Below are 19,522 nucleotides of genomic sequence, written 5' to 3'. Positions count from 1 at the left end.
CGAACTACTGCGATAACCTGAAATCTTGACTACGGATGGAAATTTTTCTTCAGTGGTGGAAATGAGCTTCCATAGCTGAAAGCTGTGCCTCCTGTTCTACTTTTAGAAACTCCACGAACCACATGTAGGCCTGCAGCCTGAGAGCAAAGTGCTTTATTAGGATAATATGGCACTAAGGTCTTCAAGATATGCATTTAACTACTGCAGAGACTCCACCCATCCTACATCCACCTGTTTGACCACTGCCCTCAGGGAGATGCTACAGGTCCAGCCAAACCAGGACTAACACACACTAACACACTGTTCCAGTTTTTTTCCACAAGCCATCAGCTGTACTGAACACGCACATCAGCACCTCTCACACATAAACACCACCACCACACAACACAAGTGCAATACCTCAAAGCAACCTTGCACATCTGTATAAAGCTTTAATATGTGTATAGTTGGCATTTTTAGATTTGTTTATTGTTAGCTACTTGTTTGTTTTATTGCTATTTATTATAAATGCTGATAGGAGAGGGATCTTGATATAACAGCTACCCACTATTTTAATCATTTGTTATATTCCTTTTGATACTCTTTTTTTTTTTTTTTTTTTACTCTTTATGCAATTCTTTCATTAACTTTTCTTGGCTAGCATCAATGACTGTGTAAAAAACATGTACAAATCTATTCAGGGCCATTGAATTTATTTTTTTGTCCTGACTAGTTGACCTAATCTTTGGACTCACCCCCCGGATATTGTGAAAACTCGCAACCCTGTTTTGTAGTCATTGTAGTAAAGCACGCTGTGTACTGTGGAAAAGTATAACTGGATTATCTTGACGATTTGGAACAAAGCATGCGCATTTTGCTGACACAGATCATAAACAGATGAGCAGCACCTCCCCTGTTTGAAAGTGGTGTTGGAGCTTAGCTGCATTCCTAATATGGGCTGGAATTTAAAGATATTACACAGCCGGCGAGATGTTCAACGCAGTCGACCAACAGAGCGAATAATTGCCACCCTCTTGTGTATTTGATAAATACGTGCACACTTTGTATCCCCGCTCATTGATAAATGAGAGAGATTGATGATGTTGTGGGTAAACACGCATAAACCAATCTGTTATTTAGCTTCATTATTGCTACATATCTGACTACTATTAAGTGTATTGAGTAAAAAAAACGGATGTCGTTATAATTTTGATGTACATTTTGCCCACAACTAGTTACAAAGGAGGCTAATCCTATCATGCCGTGAACTGAGGTGTAGGCTATATCTTTAACTGTGTAAAATCTTTGCGGTGTTTTGTCACGTACATCTAGTTGTGACTGGTTTGAACTGGTTTCGTGAGCATGCGCACTTGGTGTAAACAGGAAGAAACGACGTAAAGTAGGTCAAATCCACCCATAAAGAAGAGAAAATGCACGGACAGCCACGAGCGAGTGTTTGGTTTTTGTTTACATATTAGCCAAACTAAATGATGATTTGTATCACCTGATAGTAATTTATATCACAGCTTGTAAAACCAGTCAGGGTCTTTGTTTCGAAAACTCGATAGATTCCTTGCGTTAGCTAACATTAGGCTCAGAGTGACGCGGTTTATTTCCACCAGGTTTGCCTGGCAGCATTCGCCTGCTGACCTACATTTGAAAATATTCCCTGGGTTCGTCGCAAATTTCGTGACTTTTGTATCGAGCGAAACGTCGAAAAATGGTTCAAAAAGAAAATACGTTAGAGACTCCTCAAGTGGATGGTGAGCCGAGCCCCAGCCCAGTCTCCGGAGAGCCTTGTGCAGAGGTCCCTGGCCCGGTGGAAGAGACTGTGATCGGAGTCGAAACGACGGGCCTCAGAAAATTTATAAGCGGAGTCGTGGAAGGTAATGTTGGAGAAAGATTATGTATGTAGTTTGGTATCGTCACATATATAAATAAATAATAAATTTGTATCTTAAAATGCAAATATGCTGGTTAATAAAAAAAATTACCCTTTAAAATTTCATAGGCTTACGTGTATATACAACACGATCTAGTTAATCGCATACAATCAGAAGCTAGGCGTCGAAATGCTGCAGTAATTCCGCTGTCTGTCTGTACATGATGAACACAGTGCTACACTTCATGAATTTAAAAGGGACGTCTTTATTTGGGCACATTCCTGAGTAATTCAGAAGCTCAGTATTAAGCAGATTCAAGCACGTCGGCACCAAGGGGCAAACTGTCGAAGCGACTAAGCAGCTCGCTGTGCATGCAGGAAACGCACATTAGGACTGCAGGGTGCGTGGAAACTGAATGTCGTGTTTTCTAACGCAGGCTTTTATGGGCGGCCATGGACAATGGAACAGAGGAAAGAGCTGTTCAGGAGGTACTGTGGATCATTTAAGACTGCATGTTGACAGCATTATAGCAGGGTAACTCGGATTGTTTTAATGAGTCTGAAAAAAATGATTTTCACAGGCAGCAGAAATGGGGACTGAATACATACCTTTACGCACCCAAAGATGACTGCAAACACAGAATGTTCTGGAGGGAGCTGTATTCAGTGGAGGAAGCAGGTGATTACCAAGAATGTCGTTGGGGAGACGGGGGAATGATTGTATGATACTTTTAAAGTGAGCCAATTGCATATTAATTATAAATGCACAATAATTTACACTTTTGTCTTTCTCCTGTCTCCTAGAGCAACTCATGACTTTAATCAGTGCTGCTAATGAGCATGGGATAGAGTTCATCTATGCCATTTCCCCTGGATTAGATATTACCTTCTCCAACCAAAAAGAGGTTTCTGCACTCAAGAGGAAACTTGATCAGGTATTGCAGCATTTTTATGAAGAACACATTGAAATCCTTCTTGATGGATATCTACAGCAGTTTTCTGTATTTTACTATGTCATTTCTTCCCTTTCAGGTTTCACACTTTGGCTGCAAGTCCTTTGCCTTACTTTTTGATGATATTGACCACAACATGTGCCCTGCTGATAAAGAAGTGTTCAGTTCTTTTGCACACGCTCAGGTTTCTATCACCAATGAAATCTACCAATATCTTGGCGAGCCTGAAACCTTCCTCTTCTGTCCCACAGGTAACTTGTTTTCCTTGTTTTTTGTACCTGCCTTATTTGCTCATTTTGTGTGTGTTTGCGCTACTTGCTCACTTATTTTTCTCACCGTCAAATTCAGAGTACTGTGGAACATTTTGCTACCCAAGTGTCCCTCAGTCCCCTTACCTCCACACAGTAGGGGAGAAGCTCCTGCCTGACATTGATGTGCTATGGACAGGCAAGTCTAACAGTTTTCCTTGAAATTGCAAACCTATTCATACATGTCTATGTTGAAGACTTAAAAAGAATAATTATTTGGATATGTTGACTTTTCTGTAGGCCCCAAAGTGGTTTCCAAAGACATCACAGTGGAGTCTATTGAAGAGGTGTCAAAAATCCTGAGAAGAGCCCCAGTAATCTGGGACAATATTCATGCCAATGATTATGACCAGAAGAGACTTTTCTTGGGTCCCTACAAGGGCCGCTCCACAGAGCTCATCCCCAGACTGAAGGGAGTCCTCACCAATCCAAACTGCGAGTTTGAATCCAACTTTGTAGCAATCCACACTTTGGCCACCTGGTACAAGTCTAATATGAACGGTGTGCGCAAGGATGTGGTCATGAGTAAGCAACAGAGACTTCTTTCTTTTGTTTGTTTAGTTATTCTGCAAATTTCAAAGCATACCACAGACAGAAAAGATCCAGCTTGAAATGAGTGGGTAAAATGTACTTCATTAAGCAATAAGGAAGGAGGGGAAAAATGAAGATCAGTATCAAATAATTTTATCAAAACCCTTTATGCCTTTGAGGCAAAGGGGTAATTTAACAAAAATAAAACACACAGGGTTTTGAAAATTTGGGTGGGGGTGTACTTATAGTTAGCTGGGGAAATGTAACACCCGATGTAAGGTTTATCGAAACTAGGAAAACATTTCCGCAGTCTGGTTTTAATATACTATACATCTATTTAAGCTAAGTAATGCTTATACAAGCGCACATGGAGTGAAAAGAATCCTGAGCATTGGATTTCTTAAACGCCTTTCATTAAGTTTAGGCCTCAGCTCCTCATATCAAAGTCTGAAGTCATGGGTAGGTACACAATCTTTAGTTACAAGGATTTTAAAGTTTCCAAAAGTGTCATTATCAGTATAATGCTTATTTTGTGTTGATGCAGTATACTCTCAGTATGAAGTTACTGTCATCTTGCACTGAAATCCAGATTATTAATGGATGTACTTCTCTGTTTTTTCTCTCCCCACCTTGCCCCTTTACCAGCTGATGGTGAGGACAGCACCGTTTCTATCCAGATTAAGTTGGAGAATGAAGGCAGTGATGAAGAACTTGAGACAGACATGCTCTATAGCCCACAACTTGCTCTAAAACTGGCTCTCACAGAATGGCTTGGGGAGTTTGGTGTGCCTCACCAATACAACAGTAAGTTTAATCTCCATTAATTTTTTTTGTTAATAGAGTTTTTAGCAGCATCACCTGAAATGCCTAAAAACCATACCGTATGCACTGACACTCTGTTCTCACAGGCCGGCAGGTGCCTCAGAGTGGTGCCAAAGGCACGGGCATAGATGTGTCATCCATGACTGCTCCCTCTCTTTGCTCCTCAACAACGGTCACAACTGTGTTCCAGCAGCCCATCATGTCTCCAGCAATGCCTGCTCTGTGCCTGGATCCAATCTCACTTCCTTTGGCAAAAAGACCTCAGGAGGAAGAGGAGGTGGAGTTTGCATTATGACACAGTTGTAGCACTTGTGTGACCTTAACTCAATTGCTAAAAGTACTTGTTTTCTGTTCATGCAGCTCATCACCCAGTAAAATAACCATTGGGTCATTGATTAAAGGGCTAATAATGAAAGTAATTGTCCTCTCTTTATAGTCTGGTACAATCCAGACAGAGGATTGTACCAGACTATCTACAGGTACTTTAACTTTTTACTGGGCATGTGCAGGTGGAGGTGGAAAAGAAGGATTCAGATGAGGAGCCCATGGAGATGGTGGTTGAGAAGCAAGATGAGGCAGAGCCAGAAGCCGAAGTCGACCCAGAAGAGAAGCATGCAGGTCCTATTTTAGCTGACAAGATGGCCGAGGACCTCAAACCTATGGATACAGACAAAGAGAGTCTGGCAGAGTCCAAATCTCCTGAGGAGTCAATTCAAGAGGACTCTGGTAATGATATCGCCCCTATGCAGACAGATGATCAGCTCAAACAGGTGCTGCAAACATTAGTGAGTCATTTCTCCTTTATATCTGCATTTGAAGGCAAAAACCAAATTAAAATGCTTGCAAAGTCTCATTGCTGATTTGGGTCCACAGGAAGTGTTTGTACCAGGGCCCAACGAAAAGGCACTGTTCACAGCAGAGCCTCTTACCCTGGAGGACCTGTGCTTGCTGGCAGAGCTCTTTTATCTGCCTTACGAACATGGACCCAAGGCCATGCAAATGTTAAAGGAGTTCAACTGGCTAAGAGCCAACAGCAGCGTCGTTAGTGTCAACTGCAAGAGGAGAGAATCTGAAAAGGTGGGTGATTTTACTGAAACACGCACATAGTGTGTTCAGAGAAGGAGGTCCATTAGATGGCTAGTCTGTTATCAACTAACCATGCTGTTCATGGTGCAGAAAACAAAATGGTGGCTGTGTAGTACCCATACTGCCCATTGGGTGGTGTGGTTATGACGGCAAATGGTGTGCTTGGACTACAGTTTAGTGCTGTGCTTTTTGTGTAAACTATGGCTTCCCTTTCTATGCAGCTTGTTTTGCTTTTAGTTACATATTCACACATCACAGTGGAAAAGTACAGTTGTAAATAATTTCAACACTCATGGCCTATTGGGACACTTGTATATGATATGTCATAAGTGACATGAGTGGGGTTTTTTTTTTTTTGGGGGGGGGGGGGGGGTTTCTTCCTGCTACCACAACTCTTAAGTGGTTTAATGCTTGCGTTTTCCACCAGTATTTATCTTTTTCAAACATTGTGTTGAACACAGGTGACCGAATGGCAGTCACGGGCAGAAAAGTTTGAGGAGATGTGCTGCTCAGTCATCCAGATGTTCACACGGCTATCTAATACAGCTAACCGCACCATCCTGTATGACCTCTACTCTTACCTCTGGGACATCAAGAGCATCATTTCTATGGTCAAGTCTTTTGTCCAGTGGCTCGGTATGTATAAAGGGAACCACGGGGTCCTTATTCTTAGAGAGCAGTAGTTTAGCGTAGAGTCCATTCAAGTGTTGTAATCCTTTACCATTCTCAGGAACACAGTTGCATACAAATTACTAAAGCACATCATTTAAAAAAAAAAAAAAAAAAAAAAAAAAAATGAAAGAACAAACAGTGTAATGATGGCTCATTTAGCTGCATGGTTTCCATTCTAGACCTGGACTATGTTATTTTTAAGAATGATATGAGACAACAATCTGAATAACAGTAATATTTCTAATCTTCTGCATCAGTTAATGTAGGATTAGTTTTTGGCAAATATCCCCAGCTGAAATTGGTAGCAGGTTATTTGATTAGTTTAGAAATGGGTTAGGTCAAATGCATCACATTTAAATGGATATAAATCTATTAATTGCGCTTTAATTTGTTGATTTTTTTCTTCTTTTTTCTAATCTGACTGAATGCTGCTTGCACTGCTGCTGTGCTCCCTTTTTATTCCACAACAATTTGCTCCATGTTTGTCTAAACTGAGTATCTGTGGAGAAAATGTCCCAGCAGGGTTACTGCTGCTTGCTGTGTATCCAGTAACATCACTGCTGCGTTCCCACACAGACACTTGCTTCCATTTCTCCGTCTGTGGGGATGGGCACAGGGGAAATCCCAACCCCCCTCCCTTCCTCCATGCCCTAGCGCGCACGCGAGCTTGGAGAGCAAGTTGACTGACTCACTGTGGAAGGCCATTCTGGTGCATAAACAAGGAATCAGAAATATCTAAATTGTCCTTAATATGAATCGCATGCATATATTACAAGAAGGTTGTTGGACTTTTAAGCTACTGAATCATGTGCTCACTCTGTATCAGAGGAGAATGCATCACATTGTAAAAGAGGATATTCTTTCTTTCCCTCCCACTTTCATCTCTCTCTTAAATTAGTCTTTCAGGTGATGTCCTGTGATACAGCATGAGTGACATGGAGTCTTCTCATGACATCTCCATCTTTTCATGGAGTGTTTGTTTGTTAGTCTGAAGCACCAGCATGGCCTGTAGGTTACTCCCTGTAACCCAGTTTCATTCACAGGTTTCTGTCCTGTCTGGCTATATGGTAAAGCTGAGGTCTCTGGCCCACAGTACACAGCAGGCAGCATACCCACACTGGCAAATCCACATTAAAAGTCCACACTGCCGGCTTGATGCTTCAGTAAATGGTCTTAAACGCTCAAGCCTCACCAAAGAAGTTAAAGCCCCATAAATATAGTTACCTGCATGAAGTTCCCAAATATTGACTTCTGCTTTTGCTATCAGCATTCATTTCATCAGTCCCCATATTTTCCCCCCTAGTGGAAGCTGTGCAGCCGGCACTTAGTCACAACCTCCCTGGTTATTGCACTGAGAACACTTACTAATAACTATTTTCTACTGTTTTCTCCCTTCACTATGTACAGATGGAAGAATCCACAGTACAAGTTTCTACTGCTATTGGATCGACAGTGGCCGATGTATGCATATGCAGGCGTTGTCTCATGTTCATGTATCAAATTGATCTTTGTAGTTTTATTTTAAAGCTAAAAATTTAAAAGTAAAGGAAAGATTTGGAGGAAAGCAAGCTGCCCTCTGGATGAAGTCACATTTTGCGCAGCGATTTTAAAGTCTGAATACTAAGTGTTAACTCCCAAATTTCTCTTTGGCAGCATCTCTCTAACTTGTTTTTTTGTTTCTGTCAGTAGGCCTGTAGAATTGGCTCAGACCAGCCAGATGCACTCACTCAAGGGACCTTACACTTGGTTTTATTTATATTTAATATGTAATATTTGAGTGGACTCACCCTAAAAAAAAAAGGGGGGGGGGGGGGGGGGCAGAAAGACAAAAGAACAAATGTTCCATGTTATTCTGCATAAATGTCACAGTGCTGGATCGGTGCCGTTGCACTACATAATCGGCTAGTCTTTTGCGGTACCCTTTGTGGTTTTTAATCTGGATATCCAGGTTCCCAGTTCCTTCCTGTGGCTGCATCTGTATGCTGTGTTGTCAGTTCATCAAAGGAAATGTTTTAGGTATCAGGGAGAGATTTACATGTAAAGCACTGTTAGGTGTCCTGCACGCGCGCTGCATTTGTCTGGTCACATGACAGGGCTTCTTGTCAACCAGGGGTTGGTTTTTATTAGCAACTTGAATCAGAAGCTTGCTCATTTGTCTTTATATTGATTGGGTTTTAATAATAAGCTGAGAGGTCCTTTAAGTCTGGAAATGCTGATCATGCTGCCTCTCGTCTTCCTGGTTTTTAATGACTTGTGCTACCCCCCCCCCCCCCCCCCCCCCGTCATGTGACAAGGCAGATAAAATGAGAATGTGACTTCACACAAGGTGCTAATATCAGTGGGGTGACGGCAGCTAAAGCTTACTTTGGTAGCCCATGGACGGATTTTATTTTATTTATTTTTTTATCCCCCCCGCCCTCCCCCCCCCCCCCCCCTCTGTATTGGTCATGAAGTCTGTCAGCTTCTCAAATGAGAATTACCCTCCTGAAACACTGAAAATGAAAGACCTGCATCAAATAACTTGCCATGTGGACACCATGTCACATGGAGCTTTTGGGTAACGTTTTGCATTTACAAAGGTGCAGAGCAGTTTTTTGTAAAAGTAATGTGCATCTTGCACCAGATTCCTTCTAGCATATATAAGCTTTAGATGCTTGAGCCCCATTTGATTGTAAAATATATTCTCTACATATAATTCCAAATTGGGTCCTTTTTTTTTATGTTTTAATGATTAAAAAAAAAAAAAATTCATAAATATTTTGCTATTAGATATATGACCCCCTTCATTCTCATCTCCCCACTCCCTTCATCTGTATCAGAGAGCCCCATCCTGTGGTAACAATGTCCGCTTGGCTCTGCTCCTAACAGGGTGTCGTAGTCAGTCCTCAGCACAGTTCCTTAGAGGAGACCAAGAGCCATGGGCCTTTAGGGGAGGTCTAGCAGGAGAGTTCCAGGTATCTAATGCACCGAATTTACAGCAATCAAATGGAAAAAAAAAAAAAAAGAGAGAGAGCGAAAAAAGAGTGCTGTGAGCAAAGGCGACGATGGTATTATGTGCATAGGTATGAAGGGGTTTGGTCTGTCAAAGGTGAGCTGATTGCAGTGAGTTATGCTCACGACATCCAGGCTCCATCCCCTCCACTTGATCTCCAAATATGTTTGTGCCCTGGCATTACTTTGGGATATTGGCAATATCTGTGAGGGGAGTGGGTGACCTGAATTCCATGCTGGGAGGGGAAAAAGACAAACAAACTTAAAGCCAGTGTTTGGCGTGGCATCTTCTGATTGTGTTGCTGCTTCTGATCAATTTTGGTTTCTTTCAGCAACTGCTGAAGGAGATGCTGCTTTTCCCTGGCGCATGCAGCGCAAGCGAGTATGGTTAGGTTTTATTTTCATGACATATCATTTCTTTGCAGGAAAGCACAGCGCTCAAAGCCAGCCCTTTGCGAGCGCACGCGCAAGCATCGCAGCGCCAGCGAGAACGCAAGCATGTACGCGATGAGAGAATTCCATGATTAAACACATCAGTCCAGTCTAAAGTGGTGTTTCCAGCCCAGACTCCCAATGGCAACCAAAATGCTGTTGAGTGACTCAGTTGGCAATCATTTAATTCCCCGTTTTGGTTTTTTGTTGCTTGGAGTTCTCTCGGTCTTTCTGCGCTAGCATCATTATTTTTCTCAACAGGAGGGTCCTGCGCAGCGAAGTATTGCGATGCCTTACAAAAGGGAAAGGAGCATCTCCTTCAGCCAGTAAAACCTTAGTCAGACCAAAACGCGAGCCTTTTTTTTTTCTTTTTGTTATGTTTGCAAATGTCTGTTTGTAGTTGGTGCTGTGTTTCTTTAGCGAAAATGAGAAAGAAGTGAGGTTTGCTCTTGTTGTCCACTGTCAGGTCAACAAGGAACAACAGTTTATATACTCAAGTTGTCTTCAGACTCCAAAGCACTTTTCTGTCTTTAGTTCCTTTTGGGTTGATAGTGGTTCAACTTGGCAAACACACAGTGAGGCAGTCAGCCAGACTAGCACAACACCTTTTCCCTGTGAAACTGACCCTCCTTATTTTGATATCCACAGCGATTGTTGCCAATAGATGGGGCAAACGATCTTTTCTACCAACCTCCACCTTCATTGCCATCCTCAAAAATCTATACCATAAGGCCGTACTTTCCCAAAGATGAGGTGAGATACTTGTTGTTTTTGTTTGTTTTGTTTTTTTTTTAGTTAAGCCACACTCCTGTAGTCCTTTTTATAACAGTTGTCAAGCACGGCAAAATTGTCTTGTCTTGAAGGAATTTCTTTAGCTTTGGCACGTTTACTTGTTAATTGATTAGGTTTGCTCATTAAATGTCACAAAACAGTTTGTCACCAGACCTCAGATATTTGTATAAGTATCCTGTCGTCTTCCCCTCATTTCACATAAGTGACAAAATGATGAAGCTGCAACATGTCTGTCTTGGACATCCACATGTTTTGTATGAAACTGATTTACTTCTGGAAAATCCCTTCTAACTAATATGTGACCATATTTTGTATTTCGTCACTTATTTAGTTCCTCTGAGTCTTTATTACATTATCTAGCAAAAAAAAAAACCCCACCCTATAAGCAGTTTTTGCCAGGCCTTCAGCACTTTTTCAAATTTTGATGACCATGAAGCTGCGTATTGCTGACATGCGTTGAACACATTAAAACAAATGAAACAAAAAATGAGACTGTAACATTGCATTCACAGGGGATGTTTAAATTTAAAAATAAAATAAAAAAATGTGGGATTTATTATAAATAATGGATTTTTGTCTTTATATTGATTGTAGTGAAAAGCTACAAAAGTCTGGACCAATATTAATGTAAACTGCAAGCTGAGTAATTCGCAGAATCCATATAACTTATGAGTCACTTATTCAAGTAGAGTTAAAGTTGCTAAACTTGGTGTGAACGCAACGGTTTCATTAACAGCTGTTATCGGTCTCATTATGCAGACTGCAGTCTATAAAATATGTAAAGAGATGTACTGTGAAGGCACGGAGGATGTACCATTCTCTGATGACGATCCTGACCTCATAGGAGACAGGTAAGAAAAGGCACATGCATTTGTTTGCAGTCCACACATTTCCCCATTCCCCTTATTAAGGCTTTAATCTGTGTTCACAGGTTAGTAGGAGGTCTCCTGACACTCAGTTCGGACTATGGGTTTGTGTTGGAGGATGATGAAGGGATCTGTGGTTATGCTCTCGGCACCGTAGATGTTAAACCCTTTATCAAGAAATGCAAATTGAGCTGGATTCCCTTCATGCAAGAGAAATACCACAAACCTGACTGTGATAAGGACCTCACAGAGGCTGAGGTATGCTTATAATCCATTTCTATCGTAATATTGAGCGTTATGATTGTGCGTCCTTTTATTAAGATTACTAAAGCACTCTTTCATTATTGTAGAAGATGATACTGAGTTTCCATGAAGAGGAGGAGGGTCTGCCGGACTCTTTCCTCTCCAACTTTCCCTCTCTCATCAAGGTTGACGTTCACGCCAAAGTCACTGACCCCAGTGTGGCCAAAAGCATGATGGGCTGTCTGTTATCTTCTCTTAAGGCCAACGGTAGGTAGCAGCCAATCGTGTCTTTAGCCCCCTGCCTCATAACCACTCCATAGAAGTATTGATTCATTAAGTTTATTTTTCAAGTTTTAGTAAAGTGGAAAACAAAGGTTCACTTATCTACATGTAATGTGTGCATGAGGCCAAAGTCCAAAACGACAAGATTAGAAGCCTAGATGACTGTTTTTTATCATAAAACAGTCATCTTTTTTACTGTAAATAAACCAAGGGTAGTGAACTTTGGTTCTCTTTTCTGTGTCCTTTCTCTCTCAGGATCCCACGGCTCGTTCTGTAAGGTTCGACAGACTGATAAGCGAATGTTGGACTTCTATAGTAAGCTGGGATGCTTTGAAGTGGCCAAAATGGAGGGCTTTCCTAAAGACGTCATCATTATGGGCCGTAGCCTTTGAAGAAACATCCTGCAACAATGACGGACAGAGCGAGTTGACATAGTTTAAACGTGTTTGCTACCTTCATGAGAAAACTTTCATGGTGATTTTTATATCACGTTACCAATCTGGGCTCTTTTTAGGATTTGTGTGGAAGCACAGCGGATGTCTGTGCCCCCCCCCTTAGATGTTTTGGCTCTACTGGATTCAGCACGTCGAAGGCCAAGGAGTGATCTGTAATCTCTTTCATTCAGTAACACATAAGTGGAACCCCTTCTCTGATCCCACTATTCCTTCCTAGGAGGAAGGAAGAGATGACTCCTTGAGACCTTCTTAACCCACCTCCCCCCCCCCCCCCCCCTTTTTTTTTTTTTTTTTTTTTTTTTTTTTTAAATCCAGTGGCCATTACATGAATTTTACCCGCATGCCTGAAATCGGCATCTGTATCTGAAGGCTGAGCTGTGAAATGAGGGTAGCCCGCATCTAGTGTCGTAACTACCGCTACATCCTGCTTTCCCAGATGTGACATGGAGAAATGGTATAGTCGTTGGCTTAGGTTAAACATCTTTATGCAGGATGTGAAGTGCTGTTTGAGAGTCTGCCTTTCGTTTTCACATCGTGGTATTTTCGGTCGCTCCACCACATACTTGGAGATGGATGCCTTTTTAGGTAGTGTGTTTCTGACAAAATTGATCTGAAGCACCGTGTGTGTGTGTACACATGAAGGGTGAACAGTTGTAGCTTTTTAAGGTTTTGCCAAGCCCTGAATTAAATTGTTGCCACAGGCCAACAAAGCAAACGTCAAAGAGGTCCTTTTGAATTTCTGTTCTAGTAGTAGACATTTGGAAAGCAATAAAAGCTTTCATGTGTTCATTAACATGTTTTTCAGCCATTGCCTTTTTGTTCCTTGCCTTATCATTTTAGCTTATAATTTCAAACACAGCTAGAGATGGCACGTTGACCTTGTTGTTTTTCAAATTCCAGAGATGTAGCCTCACACTCACAGTAAAGCGTCTTGGTTTTTGCTCTACCAGATCCATAACGCAAGCACAGAAACCCTTCAGTAAACTAAGCTGACTAAAAAGCTGATATTGTACCATTTTTAGTTAAGTTAAATTCTATGTTTATCTAATATTGTTGAAATGTTTGTCTTTCTAACTTTGCGTAGTTAAAATGTCAAATTTACCACAGTTTGTTTCGTTCCTGTTTGAAAGCACGAATGTTTAAATCGACACTTCCTGAGAGTAGTACACCACGGGACCAAAATGTGTTAGGCTTTTTGCGTTGCTTTGTTTTTTTTTTTTTTTTTTTTTTTGTTTTGTTGTTTTCTTTTTGGTTGAAATGATGAAGAATCCGAAATCTTCTGTTCCTCCACTAATATGAAACTGCTCATTTCACCAGACCTGACGGGCAAATTCACTCATGTCATCCCTTAATGCTTTGTTTCAGCGTTGCATACCAGTACATGTATTTTCAGCTGCGTTTCAGCGAGGCGCTCTTGGGATCACTGAGGTTGTTGAATCCTGTCACCAAATGTGAAAATGGCAATGGTTTCAACACTGTTTAGTTCAGTTGACGTGGTTTGGAGCCGGAATTCATACCCTTCCTCCCTCACAAGCTCTTCATTGAATGTGTTTTTAAGTCAAAGCTATAATTTGCTTTTATGAATTTTTTTTTTTTTTTTTTTTTTTTTTTCTTTTAAAAAGCACTGTCACTCATAGGAGTGTTTAACCGGTTAACTGAGGATCTGTGGTTGTTACTCAGTAGCTGCCTGCCAATGTGATGTTTTGAAACTGTGCATTCATAATGTGCATGAGTTGTAATGGATTTGTTGTGGCAGATGCTGGGGGGGAAAAAAAAAAACTCATCTTCATGCTACATAGAGGAAGAAGCATGCCACTCAACCCTATGAATATAATACTGTTGTTCTCGGAGAGTCTGTAAACTCTGTCGATCATAAAGTGTTGTTTTGTTTTCTATATTGAAACTGATGCTGGTTTAGTTAATCTCTTGTCCTGTACAGCCGTTTTACCTGTCAGCCAGGTGTGAAACTCGCCCACGGGATCTGCTATCTGTCTGCTGAAACAGCAGTATAATTTTCACACTTGTCTTAAATGGTTCATTTTGCAGTTTGCTGATGCTTGAGCTTTCTCCTCTGCCAACTAGATTTGATTAATACTTGGCTGTGAAAGAGAAAGGGCTCCAGTGGTAGATTTTCAGTTAAGGGGTGGGGGGGATCATTAAAGTGAGTTTTCCATTGTAAAGTTTGTATGTAAAGTATATAAAATGGAAAAACTAATAAACGATAAGTGACTGTTGCTTTGTCCTGTGCGCCACTATTTATCTAGAAATATTTTTTAATACCTGTCTGCAGTGAAAGATTTCATGTAAGGTTTTTAGAAGTAAAGGGAAAGTAATATCTTTACATAAAGGAATATTGACCTGTTCAGATGGGTCGAAGTGACCTTTGGTTTAATGTCCTTGTTAAAAGAATCTTTATTGCAAACAATTATGTAATAATCAACAGCCAGTGGTTAGGTACACCTGTTCAACTAGTCATTAAGGCAAATATCTAATCGGCCAATCACATGGCAGCAACTCAGTGCCTTTAGGCATGTAGACATGGTCAACATACCTGCTCAAAATCAAACCAAGCATCAGAATGGAGCTAAAAGGTGATTTATTTTTTTTATTTATTTTTTTAAAGTGACTTGAAATGTGCAATCTGTGATGCCAGACAGGCTGGACTGAGTATTCAGAAGCTGATTATCTACTGGGATTTTTCCCAAAGTAATTTCTAGGGTTTATAGAAAGTGGTTTTAAAAATCAAAATCAGTGAGTAGCAGTTTTTTTTTTTTTTTTTTTTTTTTTTTTTTTAAACGTAGAAATGACTTGAGGTCAGAGGAGAATAGCCAGACTGCTTTTGAGCTGATATGAAAACAACCATAACCACTGATTTACAACCAGTGTGTGCACAAGAGCATCTCTGAACACTGAAGCAGATGGCTTACAGCAGCAGAAGACCATGCTGGGGTGCCATTCATGTCAAGTAAGGGCAGGAACCCAAGGCTGCAAGTTACATGAGATTGCCAGAACTGGAAAAAACGTTCTGGATTTCTGCTGCAACATTTGTAATGGTATGATCAGAATTTGGCGTTTAAAAAGCTGAAAGCACGAGCTCATTCCTGCCTTGTATCAAAGATTCAGGCTCCTGGTGGTAATGGTGTGACGGGTGTTTTCTCTGCACACTTTGGGCCCCTTAGTACCAACTGAGCATCATTTAAACACCAGTCTGAGTATTGTTGCTGACCATGTCCATCCTTTTATGACCACAGTATGTCCATTTTTGATGTCTGCTTCCAACAGGATAACACTCAATGTCACAAAGCTCAAATCATCTCAAACTGGTATCTTGAACATGACACTGAGTTCACTGCACTTAAATGGCCTCCACAGTCACCAGATTTCAACAACAGAGCACCTCTGGGATGTGACGGAACATGAGATTCCCATCATGGATGTGCAGCAACTGTGTGGTGCTGTAATGTCAATATGGACAAAAGTCTCTGAGGAAGGTTTCCCCCTGGGTGAATCTATGTCACGAAGACAGCTCTGAAGGGACTAAGTTTAAGCAGATATTATTAGCATTACCAGATAGTATTGTTCACCTGTAATATTCTATATTTCACTGTATTTTACATTAAGTTCAATAGTTTTTAAGTTTATTAGCCACCGCTGTGAATCAGCTCAGGTAAATGAGAAGTTCATCACGTGTTTTACTCAGGCAGCGGCAGCGCCTGATTTCTGTAAAAGGAGGCACGGGCGCGCACTGATGACGTATCAGGCACGCGTGTAGGCTGCGACGTGCTTGTTATTTATCGTGGAGAGCTCATTAGACAGGAAAGCGCCAGCAGAATACTTAACTTTTACCGCTTCTGCAAAATGTCTTTCCACGACGATGAATCCTCGGACGTCGGACCGAGCGGTCAATCCAGGCTGGAGAGCTTCCTGTTCAGTAAGGGCCTGTTAAACAGTCTGTCAGAGATGTTCTGTAGGCGCACACGTGGGTTTCTGCTGTGATGTTCCTACAGAAATTTCTTCCTCCTTGTTTTACTGGGGATTTTGTTTTGGGTTGTTTTGTTTTTTGTTTTTTTGTTTTTTGGGGGGGGGGGTTAATAAAATCCGTTGTCATTTAATTGCCGGTCTTACTGTTATTCAGGTTGCGAGCTGTCCTCCAAAGTACCTTTCTACACTTTCCAAGGAGATGAGGAGGAGGACCTGGAGCACTTCCTTGAACTCAGAACAGTATGTACAGTTTTGTTACCATCATTGGGATTTACCACACTTTAGTCTGTCCGCAACAGTGATGTTCGGTGTTGTGATTGCTGCAGGTTTGCTTGGGTAACGGTGCCAAGGAGGAGAGCAATGTGGTGGAGGTGACAGCCATGAACCACCAAGGAAAGACGATCTCGGTGCCCGTTGCCAACCTTCACATCAAGTGTCTCCCCATGGTGTGTAAACTGAGGCTGATGTGCCACACAGCTGAAGTTTGATCTGTCTTAACTTTGATGCTTTCTGTCGACAGGTGAGTCTGGGAGAGTTTGAGCTGAAAGCCCCAGTCACCATCCGACTCAAGGCCGGCACAGGGCCAGTTTCTGTCAGTGGGCTACACCTTATTGGTAATACTCTACTTTCTTTGTGCTTTAACACTTTAACACTGCCAGTACTGACATTCTAAGAAGCTCACTGACAATATCTCATCTGTTTTCAGCCCCTTCATTGTATTTATATCAAAATGATAGTAATCAGTGAATAATAGGAACTGATCCAGTGCAGGTACTCTGCTTTTCAAACTGAGTTGGCTGACCCAAATAAACATGCAGCAGGAATTTTGTATTTTTATTTGTAGCTGATTATAAAAAAATTGCTCTGCTTGACATTTAAGGAAGTTAATTAGAGTAATGCTTGGCTGTAGTTGATTGGTTGACTTATTGGTCTATATTAGGGATGGGCAACAGTTTTTCGCAGTGTGACGTAATAAATAAAGCAAAGAGCCAGACATTCAAACCTCTGAGTTCCAATATGTCACCCCTAACCCTGAATTACTCTAAACTGCATGAATTTTGGTAGGTATAACATGTAAGAATAATGTCCTTGTTTCAAAAATCAAGAGCTTTCTTCTAGAAAGTTTGGATAAAACAATCTGCTGAAATCCTGTGTCAGCTTTTAATTTTCTATATTTTAAGTGAAGGCGTTGTAATTAATAACTGGGGGGAAATGATTTGCACACAAGTGAAAGCAGTGCCGAACAACATCTATAAATATGGATCCTCATTCTTATTTATTTGCTGGGAGGCAGGGCTTGTTTAGTTTGCCTAAAACTCTTCCCCCCACGAAGATGTTTAACAATTCCTCCGTAACTTTAACAAAGAGTTTTGACCTCTCAGCATGTATCGCTATCGTCATTTGAAGACTGTAACAGTAGTTTCCCTTTTTTTTTGTGTGTGTAGCTACATAATCAGAGACGACCCTCACTAACTTCTGATGCAAACCCATTCATTTTGTTTTATAAGCAGCTCCAGCTTATTCATCGTACTTTTAAAAGAACGTTTACTCAAATTAAGTCCCCCTACCCCGAGACGTTCCCCCTCTCATACAAGAGCCTTCTTCAGTTCTACAAGCTGATTGGGAATCCCAGGTATTTAACCTCCACTGGGGTTATCACCTTGGAGGCGGTCCTGACACTTCTACGTGAACCTGAAAATCAAGCTTAGTTGCCTTCGGCTTAAGTGCTTAACACCTATGATATTTTGAAAAAGATCTTTTGTACCTCACAGCCTTTGAAAAACGACAGTCTAAAGCGGCGGCTTTGGGATCCAAACGCATTTAATTTTCAATACAGATGAATGCTATGAACGTCCTGTATAGTGAAACACCTGGAGTAACCTTGGTGCTCCCTCACCCTGCTAGACAAAAGGTTAAATATGTCTCTGGGCAATAAAACTTTGTAAAAGAAATCTGCAACTTACACCTTACAATTTTATTTCTTCTGCTGTTTCAAGTTAGTGTGTGCGTGAGGGTCAACTGTGAGGGCACATTCAGTAAAGCGACCTTTCTGGCCCTTAAAGAGTTCACCATTTTCTATGTTTTTTTTTTATTTTTATTCTTTTGTTCTTTTAATATGAAACAAAATAACAGAACATTTAAGGGCCAAGTCTCGCACACGCAGTCGAGATGGTGGTACCAGGATTCAGTGTAACACGGTGAGCTGACATTTTCTCCTGATCTTCTCAGCCACACAGGTCGAAGACTCCAATTTGTCTGAGGAAGAAGAGGAGGAGGAGGAAGAAGAAGAAGAGGAAGAGCTGCCTGCTATCAAACCAGCAAAGAAGAAGCAGAAGCAATAGGTGGAGGGTTCACCGATGGTTTTGTTTTGTTTTTCTGAAATGGCTCACTCTCTGATGCATTTTAAGAAATAACACTTTTTTTGTACCAGACGGACACATTTTACAAAGTTCCCACTTCTTCCACACCAGCCGCGAGAACGCTGTGTGTGGTGGCAGCTAATGGTGCAGTCGGAGGAATCACGACTGGCTCTGATGTTCTCGCCTCTCCTCTGTTTCTCACTGCGAGCATTGCAGCAGTGTAACTCGCTTGTAGAAGAACTGTTTTGTTTTGTTGTTTTTTTTGTTTTTTTTGCTACCCACAGTTTTATACTGTATATAATTCAGTCACCACTGAAGGTAGTGGAAGAGGTGTCTTTTTACCACCAGCGGATCCCGGTATTGTTTAAAAAGGCCGATCTGGTAAAAAAATAAATAAATAAAAACGTTGTCGTCCACTTATCAGACGGGAAAGAAAATGCGTTCCAGCTCAAACCGAGTGGTGCAGACGGATGATGATGTGCGCACGTCTTGATTCGTAGGAGTGTCATCCTGCCAGTTGTAATATCAGAATACTGTTTTTCTACGTGATGTTTCAATCCTAAATGTGAAGATTTGTACTTAAAGTCAGAACAAGAAAGCAATTTTGTCCAAATAAATGAGAAATCCCAGCACAATAAATAAAATCCACAGTTTGTCTGTTTGTGGTTTGCTTTCTGTTAGCTCGCAAAATTTGTACAATTTAGGCCAGCGCTGCTTTTTTTTTTGTTGTTCTCCAAAAGTTGATTCTGTTCATCTGGACGTAGCGTTTTCAGTGGGAGAAACCGAAAAGAAGCAGTCGGCTGAGACTGAAGAAGTCACTTGGATGAGTGACAAAACATTTCTCCCACTGAAAACGCTACGTCCAGATTAACAGAATCAACTTTTGG

The 19,522-nt window shown here is 41.2% G+C and overlaps 2 protein-coding genes across 3 annotated transcripts; both read left to right on the top strand.

Annotated features, from left to right (window-relative positions):
• The first annotated feature begins 1,318 nt into the window (after positions 1–1,318).
• oga (O-GlcNAcase) lies at positions 1,319–14,528 on the top strand. 2 transcript variants are annotated; one of them, XM_082557277.1, is made up of 18 exons: positions 1,319–1,865; positions 2,299–2,350; positions 2,443–2,540; positions 2,666–2,796; positions 2,894–3,065; positions 3,163–3,261; positions 3,363–3,647; positions 4,299–4,457; positions 4,562–4,752; positions 4,985–5,245; positions 5,349–5,552; positions 6,023–6,197; positions 9,102–9,187; positions 10,305–10,409; positions 11,208–11,299; positions 11,380–11,572; positions 11,665–11,824; positions 12,095–14,528. In XM_082557277.1, the coding sequence occupies exons 1-18, from the start codon at positions 1,700–1,702 to the stop codon at positions 12,229–12,231; spliced, it is 2,766 nt and encodes a 921-aa protein (XP_082413403.1). In that variant the 5' UTR covers positions 1,319–1,699; the 3' UTR covers positions 12,232–14,528. The 2 variants fall into 2 exon arrangements, with proteins under 2 accessions (XP_082413403.1, XP_082413402.1); XM_082557276.1 differs by having other exon boundaries at positions 1,321–1,865; positions 4,985–5,260.
• A 1,506-nt stretch (positions 14,529–16,034) lies between these two features.
• Positions 16,035–19,288, top strand: npm3 (nucleophosmin/nucleoplasmin, 3). Its single transcript, XM_082558070.1, has 5 exons — positions 16,035–16,225; positions 16,430–16,515; positions 16,602–16,721; positions 16,796–16,889; positions 18,505–19,288. Exons 1-5 carry the CDS (start codon positions 16,153–16,155, stop codon positions 18,615–18,617), a joined length of 486 nt encoding a protein of 161 aa, XP_082414196.1. The 5' UTR covers positions 16,035–16,152; the 3' UTR covers positions 18,618–19,288.
• The last annotated feature ends 234 nt before the right edge of the window (positions 19,289–19,522 follow it).

This window comes from Aulonocara stuartgranti (genome assembly GCF_965226115.1).
Source record: "Aulonocara stuartgranti genome assembly, chromosome: 13".
Taxonomy (NCBI): Eukaryota; Metazoa; Chordata; class Actinopteri; order Cichliformes; family Cichlidae; genus Aulonocara; species Aulonocara stuartgranti.
The sequence above is the reverse complement of the archived record's forward strand: the minus strand, read 5'-3'. Positions and strand labels throughout refer to the sequence as shown.